This window comes from Pseudopipra pipra, chromosome 20, assembly GCF_036250125.1.
Source record: "Pseudopipra pipra isolate bDixPip1 chromosome 20, bDixPip1.hap1, whole genome shotgun sequence".
NCBI classification, from domain to species: Eukaryota; Metazoa; Chordata; class Aves; order Passeriformes; family Pipridae; genus Pseudopipra; species Pseudopipra pipra.
Genome location: NC_087568.1, coordinates 6,268,821 through 6,289,441, shown reverse-complemented (window position 1 = coordinate 6,289,441; position 20,621 = coordinate 6,268,821). Strand labels below are relative to the sequence as shown.

Below are 20,621 nucleotides of genomic sequence, written 5' to 3'. Positions count from 1 at the left end.
GCCGGGGAACCGGCAAATGGCGCCGCTTCCGCCTTCGCGCCACGCGCCGCGGCCGCCACGTGACGCCTCGCGCCGCCCAATCACAGCGCTCGCCGAGCCCCTCGGGACACGCCCTCCTCGCGCTAGGCGGGGCGTGACGTCACGGGAGACGCCTTCGCCTCCGCCAATCGGGAGGAGATGCCGCGGCGTGTCTTGTGTGTGGCACCGGGGGGGCGGTGCCAGAGCGCGGACCAGGCTGCGATTGGCTGAGCCACCGGGGGAAGGCGGGGATAAGGCGACAGCGCATCCAATCAGACGGAGAGGCGGGGGGGCCAGTTTGAGTGTGACGGGCGTGGGGCGCGGCCGGTAGATTCCAGAGCAGGGCGCGCTCTGGGTTGATGGATGGGAAACCCGCCCAATGGAATCTGATCAGGGAAACCCGCGGGCGGGCCCGGCCTCACGCAGGCCCAGTGCGCCGAGACCAGCAGCGGGGCGGGGCCGCGTAACGGGCGGGGTCACTAACCAATGATAGCGCGGCGCGGGAGGTGGGAGGCGGGCCTTCCGCGTGACGGGCAGGACCGCTAACCAATGACAACACAGCACTGGCGGGGGAAGGCGGGCACAGCGCGTGACGGGCAGTCGCGCTGTCCAATGGGGCGCGGCGGGAAGGGGGGCCGATTCTGGAAGCCATTACGCCAGTGCCGCAGGGCCGCGGCCGTTCTGCGGGGCCGCCGGGCGGGCGCCGTACGCAATTTGCGTATCGCCGGCGGTGCCCGGGGGGGAGCGGGGGGCACCGACCCCTGCGGGCCCTTAGGGGCCTCGGGGCCCCCCTGCCGTCCCCGTCCCCCCGGGGGGGGGGGGGCCCTGCCACCCCTCGGCCCTGCCCGGCGCCCCCCGTGTCCCCCCCCTCCCGCGGTGTGACCCCCGGTGCCCCCACATGGCCATGGCGTCGCCGCCGGCCCCGCCGGCCAAGAAGCGTAAGATGAATTTCTCGGAGCGGGAGGTGGAGATCATCGTGGAGGAGCTGGAGCGGGGCAAGCACCTCCTGGTGAACCACTTCAACGCGGGCGTGCCGCTGGCCGCCAAGGCCGCCGCCTGGCACGACATCCTGCGCCGGGTCAACGCCGTGGCCACCTGCCACCGCGAGCTGCCCGAGGTCAAGAAGAAGTGGTCCGACCTCAAGACCGAGGTGCGGCGCAAAGTGGCCCAGGTGCGGGCGGCCATGGAAGGGGGAGGCGAGGGGCAGAACGGCGGCGCCGGCACCACCGAGGGCGAAGACCCCGCGGGCGCCGCGGCCGCCCCGGTGATCCTGACCCCGATGCAGCAGCGCATCTGCAACCTGCTGGGAGAGGCCACCATCATCAGCCTACCGAGCGGGGACTGCGGCGCGGGGGACGGCGGAGACATCCCCATCACTGCCTCGGCCACCACCGTCACCCTGACCCAGAGTGAGTGCTGGGCTGGAGGGGCACAAAGAGACCCTGAGCCCTGTGCGGGGGAAGAGTTGTAGAATGGTTTAGAAGGGTCCTGAAAGATCATCCCGTTCCACCATGGGCAGGGACACGTTGGGCTAGATCAGGATGCTCCATCCTTGAACACCTCCAGGGGTAGGGCATCCACAGCTCCTCAGGGACACCTTCCATTAGACCAAGATGCTCCATCTGGCCTGGCCATGAACATCTCCAGGGGCAGGGCATCTCTCTAGGCAGGGAGAAGCCCCAGCAAAAAGGAATCCCCACCATCTCTGATGAAATACCATTCCCCAGTCTGCCCTTGTGCTGTATGGAAGTGGCTGCAAGGCATATACATGCTGAAAGTCAGCTTTGAGAGCTGTTCCTCAGAACTGAGGTTCCTTTGCACCTTAGAGATTTGTCAGTTCCTCTTTGGGGACGAAAAGGGGGAAACAGCAAGGGGAAAAGCATCTCCAGGGCTGATTTCCCAGTGTGCAGCATCCCAAAGAGCAGCTGTCCTGCCCTGCTGGCAGGGGCCGTTCTGGGTCTTGTCTTTGCCATTACGTCAGCCAGTTAATGCTGCTTGGAGAGATTGTTCTGAACTGGAGGTTAAGAAATGATTTTGTCTAGACAGATAAGGCATTCCCTATTCCTTTGGATTGTACAGCCTAGAAGGAAGCCCGACTGAGGGTGGAGTAGACTTAAATAAGTCGTTTTGTGCGTTTCTGGCCATTGTGTGTTATCTCACTGAACAGGCCGTATTCCTGTGATATCCACTGAATAGTCCTGTAGATAAAAAAAACCCATATCACAGCTACCTCTGACCCCCCTGTCTGCTCTTTGTTCTCAGTTCCTGCAGAGACAACCTACCACAGCCTGGAGGACGGGGTGGTGGAGTACTGCACCACAGAAGCCCCCGCCACAGTGACCACGGAGGCGCCCCTGGAGATGATGGCCCACCAGCACGAGGTGTCCGCCAAGCCCCAGGAGCTGAAGAGCCGCATCGCCCTGAACTCTGCCAAGCTCCTGCAGGAGCAGCGGGTGACCAACCTGCACGTGAAGGAGATCGCCCAGCACCTGGAGCAGCAGAACGACCTGCTGCAGATGATCCGCCGCTCCCAGGAGGTGCAGGCGTGCGCCCAGGAGCGGCAGGCGCAGGCCATGGAGGGCACGCAGGCGGCGCTGAGCGCCCTCATCCAGGTCCTCCGCCCCATGATCAAGGACTTCCGTCGATTTTTGCAGAGCAACACGTCCAGCCCGCCAGTCGCCGCCGAGCCCGGCCAGGCAGGGCAGCAGGATGGTATGAGCCAGTGAAAGGAACAGTGCTGGGAGGGGACCTTTAGGTTGATATTGGGAAAAAAAGGTTGTCAAGCCCTGGCACAAGCTGCCCGGGGCAGTGGTGGAGTCACTGTCCTCAAAGGGATTTGTGTGGATGTGGCGCTTGGGGACACGGGTTAGTGGTGGATGTGGCAGTGCTGGGGGAACAGTTGGACTCGATGGTCTTAAAGGTCTTTTCCAACCTAAACAATTCTATGATTTTATGGGACATCTGCCTTGCAAAAAAACGCCCGTGCTGTCAGAGGACATGGGAGCAGGGGTGCTGGCTCTCCTCAGTGTGAATTGCTCCCTTGGAGCCTTGCTGAGCCTAAACAGCTTTCTCTGCTAATCTTATGCTAATCTGCCTTTTCAGACTCTCATACAGAGCCTTAGCAGGATGTGTAATAAATCAGCAACTTAGCATTGGTTGGTTTAGTTCCTCAAACAATAGGTTGGTTTAAAAAAGTTATTTTTTAATTCCTATTTGGAAAAAAGCTCCCCTAAGTATGACACCTCTCTCTTTCTCTTTCTCTCTCAAGATCTATAGCCTTTAAATGACTTCTGATGTGGAGAGTTTTGTCAGGATATCACAGTGCTGCAGCTGCCCAAGGTACAGTGATCATAAACTGTAGTGAATGCATTTCTGGCTCTTGCTGAAAGCATTTACTGGAAGCGTGGCACCGGATGTGGTAGAACCTTCTCTCTGCACTGAGAGCTACAGAATCTGCTCCTGCAGCATAACATCCACCCAGCCCCTGCAGACCAGCACCAAGCCTCCATGCAGTCCAAATCCCACCCACGTCCCCTGAGGATATCAATGGGACTAAAATAGTGCGTTCACCTCATGCTTTATCTACGTGCTGCAGTTATGAAATTTTGCTGTCACCTTGGCAGATGAGATGAAAGTTTCATGTCTTGGTTACCAGAAACTGTCCCGGGACACATGTTGGAGCAATGTCTTTCCTGTCGCAGCGTTAAATACCCAAGGGACTGGATGAGTTTTACTCAGGGGGGTGTAACAGGTGAAACTCCACCTCTGCCTCATCTGCATAGTGTGTCACCTCCAGAATACCTTAATCCATCAAAGTGGACCTGGACTACACAGCTTCAGCCATGCAGGAATTCCCAACGTTTAGGAGTTTGTCAGCCACTGATTTAATGGAGTGAATTTTGGGGCATTACTTGGTTCTGCTGGTGGAGGTGTTTGTTCTGTAGTGCCTGGGAGCTGGAAGTGAGTCCAGCTGTTCTGTGTTCATCTGCTGGCTGGCCTCGAGTGGTGGCATCCTGAGAAACAGAGCTGAGGTTCTCACTGTCCTATACCGTTATACAGGGTAAAACAACATCGCAGCCACCTCTTTGAGGTGTTCAGGCCTTGGAGCTCAGTCTTTAATGAGAAAGCTTAATTGCACAGGATGGTCAACATGATTCTCACAGACTTGCAGCGACTTCATAAACTTTTAAATTAAAGCTCCACTTGTACATGCATGGAAGAAAAAAGAAAAAGAAGGAAGCATAATTCTTCCTCTCCCTGTACCTTGCAAAGTGTGTCACACCTAACGGGCTTGTTGCTTGCCAGGTATTACTTTTGAAATGGAACTTTTCCAGAGCTAGTATTTACTTGCTGTTAAGTCTCCTTTAGGGCTGATGAGGGAGTGGATTTGCACAATCAAATGAAACCTTTACACAGCCTTTAATGGGGGGAATGCTGATGGGGAACCCCTGGTTAGAGCAGAAGTGAAGAGGCCACCGCTGCCTGTCCCTGGGCCTTTACTCATCTCCTCTCATCTGCAAATCTGATGAGGGAGAAAAAGACAGCACAGTGAGAAGGGTTTGGTCCCTGGAAGAGTCCCAACCCCTTGGGACTGACACCTGAGCTGAGTCTGGGCAGATCAGCTGCCTTGTCCTGCCTTGTCTGGCATCTCGCCTCATGAGTAACACTTGCCTGACTCTTCCTCTTGGACTTTGTGGAATCAAATCAATTGCTCAATTGAAATTTATTTTTAAAGTGAGAACTATGTCATATGTGTTGGTTTACCTCATTTGTGTAATGACCTCTCCTTTACAAATACAGATTTTAATAAAAAAAATACATTTTTGGTAAACAGGCTGTTTCAGTTCATCGGAGTGTGCCAGGGCAGAAATGGATTCATGACAAAAAGTTTGCAACACAGAATCCTCGCTGTGAAGGGGCCAAGGAGAGCTGTGAACAGCCACATGTCACAGCAGCTTTTACTCTTGTTTTTGAACCTCCTGGCCTTGTATTTACATAATTATGGTCTTTTTCAAATAACAGCTTTCACAGCCCTACCTTGGAGCACGAGTTATTTCACTGTGTCTGATGGATTACTGAAGTACAGTAATCTCCCAGCTGCTCAAAGATGCCACAATAGCCTAAAATAATGGTTGAAATACCAGCCTTTGGCTTTAAATTGCAGTGTGCTTTTTTTTCAGTGACTAAGCATTTAAGCTGTGTTAGTTTCATAGGACTAAACCTGTTGCCATTGGAACCACCCATTTTTCTTGTCTTTTCAGGATAAATATAGAGCTTAGTCAAGCCACCAGCATTCAGGTGCTTGTTCCACATTCACATTTTTATCCCATTAAAAGGACATGACAACATTTTAAACACAGGGTGAGCACTGTGATGAGGGGCTTGGTTGTGGCTCATGATGAAGTCATCAAACTTGGGGAAGGAGAGAGAAAAGTGTCTTTTAAAAACCAGGAGGAACAGGTGAACAGGATACTGACAGGGTGAGCAAGTACACAGGGCATTCAACTGAACAGGAACCAAGCAGAACTAAAGCTAAGGAGGGACATCTCTGGATGTTTGTCTGGGCTCCTCTGCTGTTCTTTTTGTACCTGGAGATTTGTATTCAGTATCCAGACTGGGAAGGAGCCACGCAGGGATGTTCTGCCACAGGGTACCTCGAAGGTGAGGGCAAGCAGCATCCTCCTGCATGCTGGGGACAAAGAAGTTTGGTGTGGGACTCTGGGTGTTCAGAGGATCGTCTTTGTGGCCATCAGAGGCAGCAGCCAAGCCGCCAGCAGCTCCCCCAGGAGCAAAACTCTGCTTGCAATGTGTCTCCAGCCCGGCTTTCCAGGAGATGGCACTGCACGACGGGATCACGAGCTGTGGCACCGTCCCAAAAACCACGCTTGTCCTCCAGACCTTTTGGGATCCTGCTTGCTTCTCTCACTGATCAATCTTTTCAAGGCTGAGAGCCTGGAGAGGAAGAAATTCAACAGGCAGAGCTCAGCAATGAGGAACACGGGTACCCCTGGAAAAGTCAGGGTGCCTGGAATCATAAACTGGGTCCCTCTGCTTGAGGGAGAAAAAAGAGACGTCTCTTTTTGGGATGAGTTCTCTGCAGAACCAAATGGGCAAGGACAAGGTTAAAAAAAACATATGAAGTCTTTAATTATAAGCAAAGGGACAGCTTTTAAGATTTTTTTAGAAGGCCACACATAATTATGTCAGTGTCCCATGAGAACAATGCACTGCCATTGCTACACTGCAGTTCTGGGAGCAGATCCCGGCCAAGGGACTGAATGATATCACCTGCACACTCACCCAAATTACCTGCACCTCCTCCAGCATGTTTTTAAAGTCTCTCAAGCCTGTTTTGGGAAAGCATCCTTCGGGGGATTCTTGTGGGTTTTTTCCTGCCGTGTGAGAGGTTATGGCCAGCGGGTACTGTCAGCACAAGTGTGGTTGGGTCAGTGTGAAAATTGAAGTATTTAAGATTCTTTGTCTTTCTTGAAAGCATCTGATAAGAAGCTTGACTGGAATGGTCAGCACAGCTTCCAGGTGCTCTGTGTGCAAGACTGAAGTTGATACCACCTTCAAACAGGACTCCTGAGCCCCTGGGTCCCAGCCATGCGAGTGATTAACCCAAGGCAGAATCCCAGCGCCAGCAGGGACAGTTTCTGTCACCTCTGCTGCCCAGGATCCCAAATTAGAGGTTGTTGTGTCAAGTGGGAACCACAGATTACAGTTGTTTCTGCTGCATTTGGGGTAACAGCGGCGTTTGTGGGGTTGCAGCCAGAAGAATGGAACCAGTGGGACAGACCATGGCCACAGCCAGCAAGTCTCTTGTCCAGCAGAGCACTGAAGGGCTGGACACTTGGGATACAGACACAGGTTAACACTGATAAACACAACAAGCCTCGAGGCAAAGTGGGTTCCAGTCCGCAGATTTTGGAAGGGGCAAACCAGCTCCAGTTGCACCCATGGGCCTCCTGGAATGGAAGGAAGAGTCCTGCCATACATTCCCAGGACACACTGAAGCAGACATGGAAACCAGTAAACAAAAAAAGCCAGGCAGCTGGATTTTCAGGTCTAGCTGCATGTTTGGGGAAAGGAATCCACCGACTCCAGATTCCAGTGCTCCCTCTGTCGATAACAGGATTCCCAGTTCTGGCAGGCCAGAAACCCACTGTGCAGGTGTGTCCTACGGGAAACCCAGCCTGCCACAGAAAGTGAAGCAGTTCCTGGCCCTTATGATGATGAGTTCAGTTAAATATGGAACAAGTGAAAAACACAAGCAGATCAAAGTGGAACTCACAGCCTGTTATTAAGCTGGGAGGACGCGAGCTTGGAATAACTTCACTCCATGGGATAATCCTGTGCCATGGGGATAGGTACCCATTCCCTTCATAGGATTTCCAGCTGCCTGCACGGAGATGGGACTCACACCACTGTGGTGGCTGCACCCCCTGCCCCATTTTAGGAGCTCTGGGTCTGCCCCCAGCTCTGGGGAAGGCACCCACCCACTGCAACTCACTCCCACCCACAGCTCCCCTGCAGCTCCTCAGAGCAGGGATTGCAGGTACACCCCACCCACAGCTCCAAGAACACATTTACAGTACAAAGCATCATGTGATAATCTCTTATTTTCGATGATGAGGCTGTAAGCTCATTAAGGCCATTACAGCAGAGGCGACAGGTGGAACAGAAGAGAGCCATTACTGTGTTTTTGCTGTTACAGCAACGTGTGTAATTTAGTTTTAAAACTTTAATCATTTGGCTGCCAGGAGAAACGAATTAGCGTGATGATGCTTTCCAGAGGAAGATGCTGATGATGTAGATTGCAGGGCTCGTGTATCTGGGATTCCCCTGGGATGATAGGATGTGATGGCTCACAAAGTGCATTACAGAATCTACCTCACTTCACCTCACCGAGTTTTGTCCCTTCTGAATTTATCTTGCCTTGTTTCTCTCCTGCTGTTTTATCTCTGTCCTCAAAGCAGGGAGGGAGGAGGTAAGACAAGCCACCTCTGCTCATGCTCACTCACAGAGCATCGAGATCCCAGCCCTGGCCAGCCAGGAAAACCTCTCCAGGAGAGCAGAGGTGAGGCCCAGACTGAACTGCAGAGCCCAGACTGATAAAAATATCCCAGACTGATAAGACGATGCCCTGAGCCAGCAAAAGTTGAGGAAGTGGTGGTGGCACAGGGGAGCTGCACTGGGAAGGGCTCAGGTCAGGGAGAGCACAGGGCAGGGATGTGGCTGAGGGTCATGGAGCAGAGGTGAGGTGTGCATGAGCCTGGAGGAGAAATCCACACTGGGAGTCTGGGGTGAGCAGAATCCATGTGTATCAGAGCACCTTGATCACACACAGATGGTGACTGGATTGGACCTGGAATGGAATATAATATAAAGTCAGTGGGATGGTGGATGGATGGAGATACCCTACACCCACATCCCCTCTGTGGGCGGGCTCAGACTAATCCACCCCCTCTGCAATCAGGAGCCACTGTCCCTTTAAAAAATATTAATTTCTCCAGAAACAATTATGCAGCATAAACACAGAAAAAAATCAACAGGGTGAATTTCAAACTAATAAAGATTTAATCTCTAAGTCATGAGGCTGCATTTGTTAGGAAAATACACATACCCCTGAGAATGCAGCTATGGTTGCTACACTACACACTGCTCAGCAGCTCGCTGGGCATTTTTCCAAGCCCGTTTATTTTTAACATCAGTCACATTATTCAATTAATTATAAAAACACTGAGGTTTTCAAGAGATGCTTCTGATAAAACTGCAAAGTAAATATGCGTGAGAACAGCGAGGATTAAAGTCTCTGTAAACTTTAGCATCTGGGTCTGTTGCTATAAACAAGAGAAGTCCTCAAGGAGATTGTTTATCAGGGTGAATCATAGCAGATAACACACAGCCTCCTCCCACACCACACACAGCGATCGTTTGTCCTTCACCTAGGGATGGAAGCGGAGCATCCACGTGTCTGTCAGCAGTAGCTGGGGCATGAGAGGTGTGAGAACTGGGCTGGATTCTTCAGATGCCTTCAGTATTTGAGCCTCCCAGCTTGGCAAATGTCAAATATTTAACAGGCCGAGCTCTTTCCTAACAAACTGAGAAACAGAAAGCAAAAATCCCAGCCCATCTCCAGCAATGTCTCAAAGCCTTGGAGACACCAGATAGAAACTGATGGAAGGATTCAAGCCCTGCCTGTAACAGCAGCCTCCACAAACCCTGCTGTTTCCTGATATCTCCTGGTATTTCCTGCAATGGTTTCATGGTACCAATACAAAATGTTTTCCCAGCCCAGTCTGTGTAAGCTTAACCTGGTAAGCCAAAAATCATAATAACACATTTGGCTTCATCCAATTTTTAACTTTTATCCGAGGGCATTGCTGTGTACTTCTCCTTGCAGACTTTTTTTTTTTTTTAAAGGCTCACATTGTGGTGGAATTATTTGATAGCTCTGATATTGTCTGCATAGATGGCAAAGATTAGAGGCAAGGACTCTGGGCATCAAAGCCTGGCAGAGAGAGCTCGCAGGCTTTCATCCAAGCTTTGCCAGACATGCACATCAACCTTGGGAACAGTCCCTCCCATATAAGCCTCAAATTCTCTGCCACAGAGACTCTTGGGCACATCCCTGTCTTTAAAAATTAGGCAAATCACGTTGATGATTGCAGACTCCTTCAGGACAAGGAGAGACATTTTGTTCTGCTTGCCCTTAAACGATGGAATCCTGCCTAGCCAGGGATCCCAGCCACAGCACAGGGCACGGCAGCAGCACCTAATAACAGGGAGCCATTTTGATGGGGAGATGTGTCCAACTGGTTGCCACAGCTCGCACACGGCGGGTGAGATCCCAGCTCCCGGCCCTGCCTCGTGCTGCCTGCAGGCTGTGTGGTGCCAGGGCCTCCTTCCCATTCCCGGCCGGCACAGGCACTGCCAGCCATCCTGACCCACAGCCTGACCCACAGCCTGACCTGAGGCCACACTGCTGAGCGTGAGGTGGCACAGCCCGAGGAGCCGTGTGCCTGTGGGACATCCTGCTGGGAGGGATGTCACCAGGGGCTGCTCGGGCCAGGAAGGCACTGGGACAAGCCAGAGTAAGGGTTTCTGGCTGTCAAACAGATGCAGAGACCATGTCTGTCACAGAATCACAGAATGGGTTAGGTTGGAAGGGATCACAGTGGGTCACCTGGTCCAACCTCCCTGCCCAAGCAGTGTCACCCCGGAGCACCTGGCACAGGATTGTGTCCAGATGGCTCTGGAGTATCTCCAGTGAGGGAAGACTCTACACCCTCTCTGGGCAATCTGTGCCAGTGTGTAGTCACTGCACAGTAAAGGTCTTCCTCATATCCAAATGGAGCTTCTTGCACATCAGTTTCTGCCTGTTGCCTCATGTCCTATTTCTTGGCACCATGGAGCAGAGCCTGGTTCCATCTTCTTGGCACCTTTAGATATTTATACACACTGATGAGGTCCCCTCTCAGTCGTCTCTTCTCGAGGCTGAACAGCCCCAGCTCCCTCTGCCTTTCCTCATATGAGAGATGTTCCAGTCCCCCAACCATCCTCGTTGCCCCACGCTGGACCCGCTCCAGGAGCTCCATGTCTGTCATGTCAGAGCTGCCCCCGCCATCCCCTCAGCTCCAGCGCCAGCTGGGCGCTGCTCGGGCTGCAGAAGGGCCCCGGGACACCCTGTGAGGCGGGAAGCTCGAAAAGCCTCACCCGACCCCACACAACGGCCCCACTGAGAGAACTCCGGAGCCTCCGCGCCCGCCCCCTCGCCCAGGGGGCAGGGCTTCCCCAAATTGACAGCCCTGCTCTCCAATCGGTGCGCTCTCCTCTCCGCCCCGCGCGCGATTAACCAATCAAATACCGCCGCGCTCAACCCGCCTCCTCGCTGCTGTCCAATCGGACGGCGCCGCTGTCGCTCCCCCGTCTCGGGACGGAGGGCGGGGGGTTACGCAGGGTCGGTATTCTCGAAGCGCGGCCGCGCCACCCGCCCCGCGCGCCGCCTGCGCTGTTGGCGTAGCGGGCGCAGTTGGCGCAGCGCGGGCAGAGGCGGCCGTGGCGGGGGAGCGGCGGCCGCCGGGCGAGCAGCGGGCGGGAGGAGCGGGCAGGGCCGGGCAGGCACCGCGCCGGGACCGCGCCGCAGGTCTGTGGAGCGCGCCGGGAAGCGGGATGAGACCGCCCGTAGGGCAGCTGGTGATGGGGGGGGCCGGGAATGGGGGTAGGACCGGGCTGCGGGTCGGTGCACGGGCTGGGAGCGGGCTGAGCCCGGGCTGCGGCTCCGGGCACGGGTGGTGGGGTCGGAGCTGGGCACGGCCCGGGCACGGCCCCGGTGCTTGGCCCCTGGGGCTGGAAGAGCGGTGAGACCGGGCTGCGGGGCACTCGGTGGTTCGGAGGTGCGGGAGGTGAGCTGAGACCGGGCACGGCTTAGTGCAAGGCTCGGAAAGAGAGCCGAGACCTGGGCACAGCTCAGTGCACGGCTCAGACAGCGAGCCGAGATCTGGGCACAGCTCAGTGCATGGCCCCGGGATGCCGGGGCAGGCTGTGACCTCCCTGCAGCCTGGTGCGTGGTCCGGGGGTGGGCTGGGACCTGTCCCCATCCCGGTGCACAGTCCAGGGAGCTGGAAGGCAGGATGAGCCCTGGCAGCAGCTCGGCGCAGGGACCGGTGGGGTACAGCAGTGCCACAGGACAGCGGAGGTGCCCGGGCTCCGGCAGAGCCGGCTGGGTTTACCCACAGCCAGCGAGGGGCTTTAACCACCCACACATTCAGGCAGCTGCTAGAATCCCTGAGGATTGTTTACTGCCCGATGTTCATAACCTTTTCCCTTTTGGATGCTGATCAGCTCCTGCCTCCCTGGTTTGGGTGTTGTGTCGGTGTGTAACGAAATGCCCATCTCCAGCCCCAAAGCTGAGCCGTGCAGGGCTCGATGTGGATCCGGTGCTGGGGAAAGGCAGCGTTCCCAGTGGGCCTGGTGATTGGGCAGCCAGATGACCTGATTCGGTTGTTATGTTCTGTAATCTGGAGCAGACTGCTTGTTTTCTCTCTCTGCTGCTTTCTCCATTTATAAGATACAGGTGCTAACACTTAGGGCTGGTTGGATATGCAGGAAGGAAGCAGATTTTTCCATCCTTGAGATGGCTTTTCCTTATCCTTGTTAGACTGCACATTAGACTGATCTTGCTCTGTAAACTGCTTCTCAAGGTGGTGGCTGAAAACAGAGCAGATTTTTATTAGCTGCTTTGCAAAACAGAAATTACGAGGGGGATGACAACACTGAAGCTTGCCCTAGGCAAAAAGGGGAAAGAGGATGTTGGGGCCAGGCTAATTGGGGCCATACCTCTTCAGACTGGAATGAGTCTGGACTGAATATTACCCATCCAAACAGGTTTTAGAGCAAGAGGAGGAGCCCAAGACTGGCTGGAACTAATTTACTCATTTCCCTCCCAAAGGCTGACCCGAAGACCTGTATCAAGGAGTTGCACAAGGGGAGGAGATAGAAACTGGAAGCTCTCTGAATGTGCTGCCCGCAGACTTGAGGCTTCTCTGGGGACTCGAGATGACTTCTCACAAGAGATGCTTTCAGGAGGGGTTGTGCTGAAGACAGAGCACTGCAGCCTCTAACTGGGACAGCTCCTGCTGGTCTGGAGCTGAGACCAACTTCCCTCCCTCCCTTTTCCCTTGGAGATGTTGCAGAGATTTAATCTGACCTCTTCCAGCTCACCTGAAGCCTGCCGTGGTGATGATCCCACAGCCAGATCCGACCACCAAAGAGAAGAGAATCGTGCGTTTGAAGCTGGGCCGTCGTTGTAACTGAACTGGAATTTACTCCCTGCTTGTGCTCCTGCAACGAGTGTCCTTCTTCTGCTTGTCTGTGTGTGTTTTGAGCCACTTCTCCCTGATCTTGTTTGGAATTCCTGCGCTTTTCACGCTGAATTTGCCCATGGCTTTCCTGATGAAGAAGAAGAAATTCAAGTTTCAGACAAGTTTCACTCTGGAAGAGCTGACTGCCGTCCCCTTTGTGAATGGGGTTCTGTTTTGCAAAATTAGGCTGCTGGATGGAGGAGACTTTGCTAGTTTATCTACCAGGTAAGACCCTTCCTGCAGACTTGCTGCCTGGCTCTGCTTCTTTCCCTGGTTATTCATCCCTTGAGCGGTTTAGCATATGGCCACCACTTGCTTACCCCTTGATGGGATTTTAATAGTTCTGTTGTAGGGCCCCACATGCCACATCATTCTCTGGAGCGAGGGAAGTACATAGCTGGAGAGCTCTGAACCTGGGTGGTGTTGGCTGATCCGAGCTGGATTGAATTTTTCAGAGATGAGGGGAGGGAGCGGGAGGTCACTCCCCTGAAAGGGGCTGAGGTTTGTGGGTTAAATCCTCTCTTATATTTTTCCCCTCTCCTTGCCCAAGTTCTCACACACTATTTCAGACCCTGTGCTGTATTGCCTTTGTGTCTTACTTGAAACTCAACTCTGTAGAAAACTATATCTAAACAAATCAACCCTTCCCAGCTTTGCTCTTCCACTTTGATTCTGAATTTGTGTTCTTGGTAAGGGTGGAAGTAGCTTGCTTTGCATTGCAAATTGCTGTGCAAGGGAAAACTGCTGCCTGGAGTCAAAGTTGTCAGTGTTAGAGACCCAGTTTATCTCCTTGAACTGATGCCATTGCATCTCCCAGTTTAGAGCAGCAGTGTTTTCTGTGTGATCTGTCATGTTGGGATTGTTCTGCTCCACATCTTACAAGGCTCTGCCATCATGTATTGGCGTTTCTCTGACTCCTTCAGGCAGGTCTGTCCCTAGTCTTGCTACTAATTGCTAATAAAAACTTGCTTTGTTTCTAACTATGCACACAGATTATCACCAGCAGTATGCAAACACGAATTCCATAACAGCCCAGACTTGCTTTCTGCCTCAAGATGTGAAGGAAGCCTTCAGTGGCTTTCAAAACTTGTTTTTTTGCTTTCCTGAGTGACTGCTCAGTTTTAAAGGTACAGGATTAGTTTGTGCTAGCTGTTAACTGCTTTATCCCAGGGCTAAAGTCTGGTTTGGGCTGGTTTTCCTCTTTGTGGTGCTGCGTGCTGAGCTTTCTCGTTTCAGGAGAGATTTTATTGGGCAAGCATAAAACATTTGTCTTGCAAACAGAAGTGGTAGGGCATTGCTCAAAGCTTGGGTTTTTTTTCCAGAGGCACGATGCAACCTCATCTGAAGTTTGTAGAAACCGTGGGCGTGGAACACCTCCAAAAATGGACTTTGAATTAATTTCTCTTTTGAAGAAAGTCTATCAAAAAAGCTTTTCCTCACAGTGTTTCTCCCCTGGGGCTAGGTCCTTGGGTTTGGTGGAAGCAGCTTATCTAAGGAATTCAAACAGTATGTGAACTTGGAAAGAAATTAACCCTTCTTCTTCCTGGAGTCACAATAAACTGAGTTGCACTGGAGGGTGTCTCGGGAAAAGCCTGTGCTGAGAAATGCCCATCTCCCTCTCCCTGTTGTCTCTGAAAGTGGCTTCTGGGAGCCTTCGCTGGGGTTTGCTGGTGCTGCCAGCCGTGTGGGTTGTTTTCTGAGCTGGCTGGGGTTCAGCAGTTCACTCAGCAGAGCGCGTTGCAGATGTGTTCCAGCAGCAAAATCATCTGTAATTCAAACCAAACACATAAACTGCTCTCCCTGGGCTTGATTGCTTCAAAATGAGCAAAGAGGAAGTGGGCTGGGGGGTTTGCTGCCTTTCCCCCAACCTGTCTGGGCTCTAACTGAAAGCACATGGAAACCTGCTCCTGCTTGAAAAGTTACGGCTCTCAGTGGCACTGAGTCATTTGACCTTTTCCAAATATTTTCCCTGTTGCAGTTAGAGAAACTTCAGGAGGGATGAATTTCCAGGAATGGTGAGGAGAAGAGTTACCATGTGGAGAGACTCCTGAATCATGCCTTGGGCTCTACTCTGTGCTCCTCTAGTCATTTACATCGCATTTTTTGATACTGTTTGGATCTAGGGAAAGATTAAAGTGAAGGAGATGCTGTGTCCATATCGTGTTTGAAATCTGTACGTTATTTAGGATCTGTGATTGTTTCTCGTCCCTGAAATCAACCACTTCCAAAACCGATTTTGTTTGAGGTTGTGATGTCTGGGAGGTCATCTCTTATGAGCTGCTTATGTACAAAATCTGGTGTTTGCTCTGCAATTGATTTGGGCTGCTTCTGTGGTCTGTGGCAATCAGAGGTTTGTGGCTGTGATGGAGCTCTTCCTGACCATGAGTTTTCAGAGAACTGATCTGAACAAGGTGTCCCACATCCCCTGGAGTCTGTAAACAGAGGGGAGAAGTAGGTATACGAACTCTTCATAGGACACACTAAATCGTTTTTTTTCTAGCTATGGTGTGCAATGAGAAGTGTTGTCTGAGAATATAAGAACCTCCAGAGACGGATTTTTCACATTATTTGCAGCAAACTTACCTGGCACCTCGTGCATGTGGCGGGAGGTGGGACTGTGATATACCCAGGGAGTTGCCAGGTGACACAGGGTTCATTTGACCTGCTCACAGAGCAGAAGCAGCAGGTTGTACTGCTGGCTCCTGTCAGCCTGTCCTGGTCCCAAGTCCAGTTCAGCCTGGGTTGCACGTACCTGCCACAGCCTGGTGCCGTGGGTCTGATGGGGCACACCCCGGGCTGGGACTCCCTTCCCAGGCTGCTCACACCCCCTCTGCCCAGCCTGGCTGAAGGGGAACCTGTCTGAAATGCATTAAGACTAAACACTCTTAGGAATTCAAGGCTCTCTGGAAAAGATCCAGGTCCTGTCAGCACATTCAGCTTTGGGGATCTGCCTCTCTTGGGTTTTCTGGTTTTGTTTTTTTGTTATTTTCTTGCAAGCAGGTACCCTTTTTCCATGCTTCCCGTGCTCAGGCCTTGCATTAAACCATGTGATTAAGCGACTGAAGTTACAGCTGTAAATATCCTTTTGCTTGTCCTTTCCCCTCCCTTTGTAAACTCTTCTTACACTGTGGTGGCACTTCTGAGGATAAAACTCCCAGGTTTCACTTTACAGTGCTCTGCACGAAAAGCATCTATTGTCTGTGGGTTTATCACCTTGCTGTTGGATTACAGAAGCTGAGCTTCTGAAAATGCATCTGAGCCAGGTGTAGACCAGGCAGATGCTGTATTTCCCCACAGAGAAGTGCCAATATATTCCTTGAATATTATTAGTCCAGATACTTAAATAGCACAACCGCCAGTGAATTCAGTTGCCTCCCAAGTACCTTTAAAAATAGCAGGCACAGAGCAGTAGGGATGTGTTCATGGCAACCATTTTTGTGAAGCAGATGGGCGGCTGCATTTTGTACCAGTTTGAAGCTTTTTGGGGGGTTGTGCAGCTTTGTTCCTAGAGAGATGATACCACGAGCTCAGTGGGGGGTTTCCGACCGGCACAGGCAGGAGCCTGCGTGCCCAGATGAGAGCCCTAAAGCTGCAGGCTGATGTAGGACACACATGTACATCTTTGGGTATCCTGGAGGAGGAAGACTTGGTTAAATTCCCCGCTCTGTGCTTGCAGTGTTGGTGCCTGTTGAGTGACAGCCAGATGCTCTGTGCCTCGGTGCTGAGTGATCTCTGGCTGCGTGTTGGCAGCGAGCGTTGCCGGTGCACGATGTGAAGGAAGTGGAAAGCCAGGTGTTATCCACAGACTCCTGACACTTCATCCTACATTGTTCTGTTAGCCTGCCAACAGTTTTCACTCTGGTATTTCTGGATTTGAAGGAAGGGATCGTGCTCTGAAATCCCCTGTCTGACTCCAGAGGAAAGACTGTTTTGCATGAGTTGAGCAACTTTGAGGGCATTTTCCACCTTCCTTATTGTCTTCTGAAGGCACCTCAGAGTGTATTTCCTTTGAGATCATGCTTTTCTAAGCATATGCAGCATTTCAGCTTGAATTTGTGATCCTGCCACTCCTGCAGCAGTTCTAACTAAGGAATGTGGCTTGTCTCTTGCAACCCAGCCCTGTTTCCATGCAGGCTTGATCTGGGAAGAGCTGACCCTGTTGGGGTGGTCTGACCTCCCAAGTATGTCAGTGCTGCAGCCTGAACCCAGAATGTTCTTAGCCTTGCAATTTTTGAGTCAATATGAAAGGCCACTTCCTGCACTGCAAACTTTGTTTTTTGGGGGTGTAAAGCTGCATCCAGAAAGCCAAAGGAAAAATGCTGGTATTTGGGAAGGCACCACACTGACAGCTCCCTGTGGACTGAGGTCAGCTTTTGTGTGAGTGTGGCTCTGTCATCCTTGTGTGGGCACAAATGACCTGAAGCTACTTGCTTTTGGCAGCTGGTGGGATGCAAAGCATTGTTATACTGTAGTGATACACACAACTTTTTCACATAAATAAAAGGGAGAAGCATTGCCCTGCTAACACAGGGCTTGGTGATTCAGAAACCTTTGTGAAGGGAGGTGCAAGTCGTGCCACCTCCAGAATGCGGCTCTTGGTGGTGAGAGTTAAATCAGCTACTTCACTGTCTTCACATAAATAGTCATTGTGCCTGATGTTACGGGATCCTTCAGGTAATTAGGTTCATAGTGTTTGGCTTTTTCAGACTGGAAAATCGTTAACTGTTTGTTTAATCAGAGACCGAAGGACTGATTCAGCCCGGTTGAAATGTGAATCTTCACCACTGTCTGCCTTAAAACAAAGATTAGGTAACTAAATAGTTTCTTCTGGAGTCCTCAAGAGGGAAGAAAACTGTAGTGAAAGGAGGAGATCGCTGGCTGAGTTCTGCCTCTTGATTCCAGTGCAATTGCCCTGGTTTAGTAGAGCAAAGAACTTGGTTGTGGCTTTAAACCGTTCTCCCAGTCCTGTATTTTAGGACAATAGGCTCTATCCTCTGCTAGGGCATGGGGTGTGACAACACATTTTAAAAATACTTTTATTGCAAACACGTCTGAAAATGTAGACCTTCCCTATGCATACATATATTCCTTAATACACAGATCAAGAGAGTGAGTTTTAATGTTCCAGAGCTGTTTCACACACTAACATCCTTCCTTCCTGGCAGAGCCTCAGCAATAGGCTCAGGGTGTTAATGGAGAAGGGATTTGAACACAGCCTCTAGAAGTGATTTGCAATCAAACATACCCTATTTCAAGATAATATTATAGCACCTGCAGTGCCTTGCATTCTGAAACAAATACAGAGGAAAGAGACAGTGAAGATGAGAAAAAGGAGGTTCATTCCAGAAGTGTAGCTAAACATAGGTGCAAGTTGTGAGAGCAGAAGCAGTGGATGAAGCTGAACCTCTGGCAAGTTGGGGGTGTTGGAAGAATTGCAGAAATGATAGAGCACCACACAAACCAGGCACAAACTGTCTTAAGCTGCACTTGGAGTTTGCAGAACACTTCTGTCACCTTTCCTGGGCTCTGGCAGCTACACCTGCCCCAGCCAGAGTGGGTTGATTTGCTTTGTGCCAGACTTGCCTCTTCCTGTCACCACACTGGGGCCTGTCACAAGACTGGCAGAATTATGTCAAAACTTTCCTTCCACGAGCGCTGTATCCTGTTGAGTAAAGAACAGTCTCTGTTCATGGTCTGGCTCTGCCCTGCCTGCTGTGGCTCAGGCAGGGGCTGCTCTGTTGAGCAGAAGCTGTAATCTAAAGCCCTGTAACCGATCTGCTGTGTGTACAGCATCAGTAAATACGTTTGGATACAGCCAGCTTTCAAACTTCCCCCTCCTCGCCGATTCTGAGCTGGCATTGCTTTGACAGCTGACTCTTAGCAACAGCCTTATCTGTGTGGCTTAGGCAGCCCTTTGCTCAAAAAATTACTCATTGAAAATTAATGTTCTACTCGGAGATTTGGCCACCTTGATTTGCGGGGTGACGGTACCATCAGCTCTGACTGAGGACAAGGGGAGGTAGAAGAGGGTGGCCTCCCCCTCCTTTAAGACATGTATTTATTTCTGAAGTAGAGGGAAAAACCTAAATGGCTTCCATTCTGTTTATTCTTTGTGCTCTTGAGCTGCCATCAGTGTTGACTCTAGCTTTGTAGCTGAATTTCTGAGGAATTCATGCGTGCCTTCGGGAGCCTGTGGTCTCGCTGCACAGCAGTTGGTATTTTAATAGGCCATAAGTTGCCCGTGGCAAGTTGCTCTGGTACGAGTTTCTAGATGAATGAGGTAGGTAAAGATTTATTTCTTATTATTATTTTATTGCAGGAAACTACATCTGGTAGTGTTTCAGGAAAGAGCCCAGCCTGTCCCTCAGATCAGAAACCTCCCTCACTTCAGGGCAAGTGTGTAAGCTGTCAGGATGGGATGGTGAGGCCTCACAGCATCCACCTGAGCGTGGCTCTGTGGGGTCTCATCCGTGAGAGGACGGGCGGATGTGGCTCTGTGTGTGACCTCCCTTTTTCAAACAGGATGTGTTCTGCATCCTCTGTGGGCTGCCAGTTCTGCACTTGCAGCCTGCTCTGAAATGGGTCTGGAATTATTTCATAGCTGTGGGTTATTGTAGATTAAACTAGAAGCCTTTAGGAGTAGCCTGGACCAACATCTGGATCTGCCCATTTCTTCTATAGCATTCTGTGACTTTGTATCAGTAATCTGTGCTGCAAAGGTGATGATTTCAGGTGTTATTTCAGGATTTGTTAGCCCACCCCAGTACCAGCTGCTTGCCCTGCAGGGTTAGAGATTTTTATTTTTTTTTTCTCCTTGGAGTTTATTCATATTATGCCAAGTGCACTTGCTGGGAGACACGATGCACTTCGCTGTCGTAACTCCAGACTTGGCATCACGATCCCTCTGGTACCATACAGTGGGACTCGGCATCTCATTTTAGTGCCTGGGTTTGAAAAGCACTTCCCACTGGACAAACAGTTGTGCCTGTGTTCACTGGATGAACAGCCTTCTTGTTTGGTGTATTCTTAATCTGATGAGCAAGAAAGGCAATTGTTGTGTGGGATTCAGAATCGCTGACGGTCGTGGATGTTGTTTTCACGTGCTTCCCGTGGGTCTCCCGTGTCAGCTCAGTTGCTACGGCCAAGATGAGGAGAGGGGATGGAGTTATGGGGATGAGGAAGAAAATGCAGAGGAAGCACATGGAGACTAAAGGATTGGGAGGAGGCAAGTGTGGAAGAGACAGGATGCTCCAGATTACCAGTAGCATATACAGTCTGTATAGTGGCTGCACTCCCTGCGGATGGAAAGTAGCTGAGCTGGCAAGAGAGCAGGATTAAGCCTTTCCTTTAGCTGGATTTATCCTACTTCATTGGTGAGAGAAGGCCTTGAAAGAAGTCTCATATTGTAGTAGGAGATGGAACTGAAGCTAAAAATACTTTTACAGCTGTATGCTGTATTTTAAATAAGAAATGAACCCTGAAAGCACTGAGAGGGAGGAAGGAAGAGAGTGTGTGGATTTACAGTCCTGGAAGGGCTAGAAAGCTGCAGCACTAATTAGTAATGCAGCTTTAGAGACCTACAAAACCATCACCCCTGCATGTGGTTGGTAACTAGCCTGAAATGTGCTCTCAGAAATAAGCAACTAAAGCTAGAAAACTTTCTTTTGGAGCTTCCTAGAGCTACATGTTTGCCTCAATGATGCAGGTTCCATCTCTTGCCTTTCAGTGTACCAGGTC

General features: G+C 51.4%; 2 protein-coding genes and 1 long non-coding RNA gene across 4 annotated transcripts in view; 2 read left to right on the top strand and 1 right to left on the bottom strand.

Moving 5' to 3' along the window:
- The first annotated feature begins 381 nt into the window (after window positions 1-381).
- NAIF1 (nuclear apoptosis inducing factor 1) lies at window positions 382-4,849 on the top strand. 2 transcript variants are annotated; one of them, XM_064677070.1, is made up of 3 exons: window positions 391-1,427; window positions 2,281-2,730; window positions 3,287-4,849. In XM_064677070.1, the coding sequence occupies exons 1-3, from the start codon at window positions 917-919 to the stop codon at window positions 3,292-3,294; spliced, it is 969 nt and encodes a 322-aa protein (XP_064533140.1). In that variant the 5' UTR covers window positions 391-916; the 3' UTR covers window positions 3,295-4,849. The 2 variants fall into 2 exon arrangements, with proteins under 2 accessions (XP_064533139.1, XP_064533140.1); XM_064677069.1 differs by lacking the exon at window positions 3,287-4,849 and having other exon boundaries at window positions 382-1,427; window positions 2,281-3,280.
- A 2,773-nt stretch (window positions 4,850-7,622) lies between these two features.
- On the bottom strand, window positions 7,623-10,806 carry LOC135425119 (uncharacterized). The gene is made up of 2 exons (XR_010435480.1): window positions 8,967-10,806; window positions 7,623-8,386 (listed from the first exon to the last, which is right to left on the bottom strand). It is a non-coding gene; the product is annotated as an uncharacterized LOC135425119 (long non-coding RNA).
- Window positions 10,807-11,058: 252 nt separating this feature from the next.
- The window catches only part of EEIG1 (estrogen-induced osteoclastogenesis regulator 1), a 37,844-nt gene continuing 28,281 nt past the window's right edge, over window positions 11,059-20,621 (top strand). The window contains exons 1-2 of the mRNA XM_064677068.1: window positions 11,059-11,167; window positions 12,473-13,109. Of these exons, the coding sequence (XP_064533138.1) occupies window positions 12,964-13,109 (146 nt within the window). The 5' untranslated portion in view covers window positions 11,059-11,167; window positions 12,473-12,963. The remainder of the gene's footprint in view (window positions 11,168-12,472; window positions 13,110-20,621) is intronic.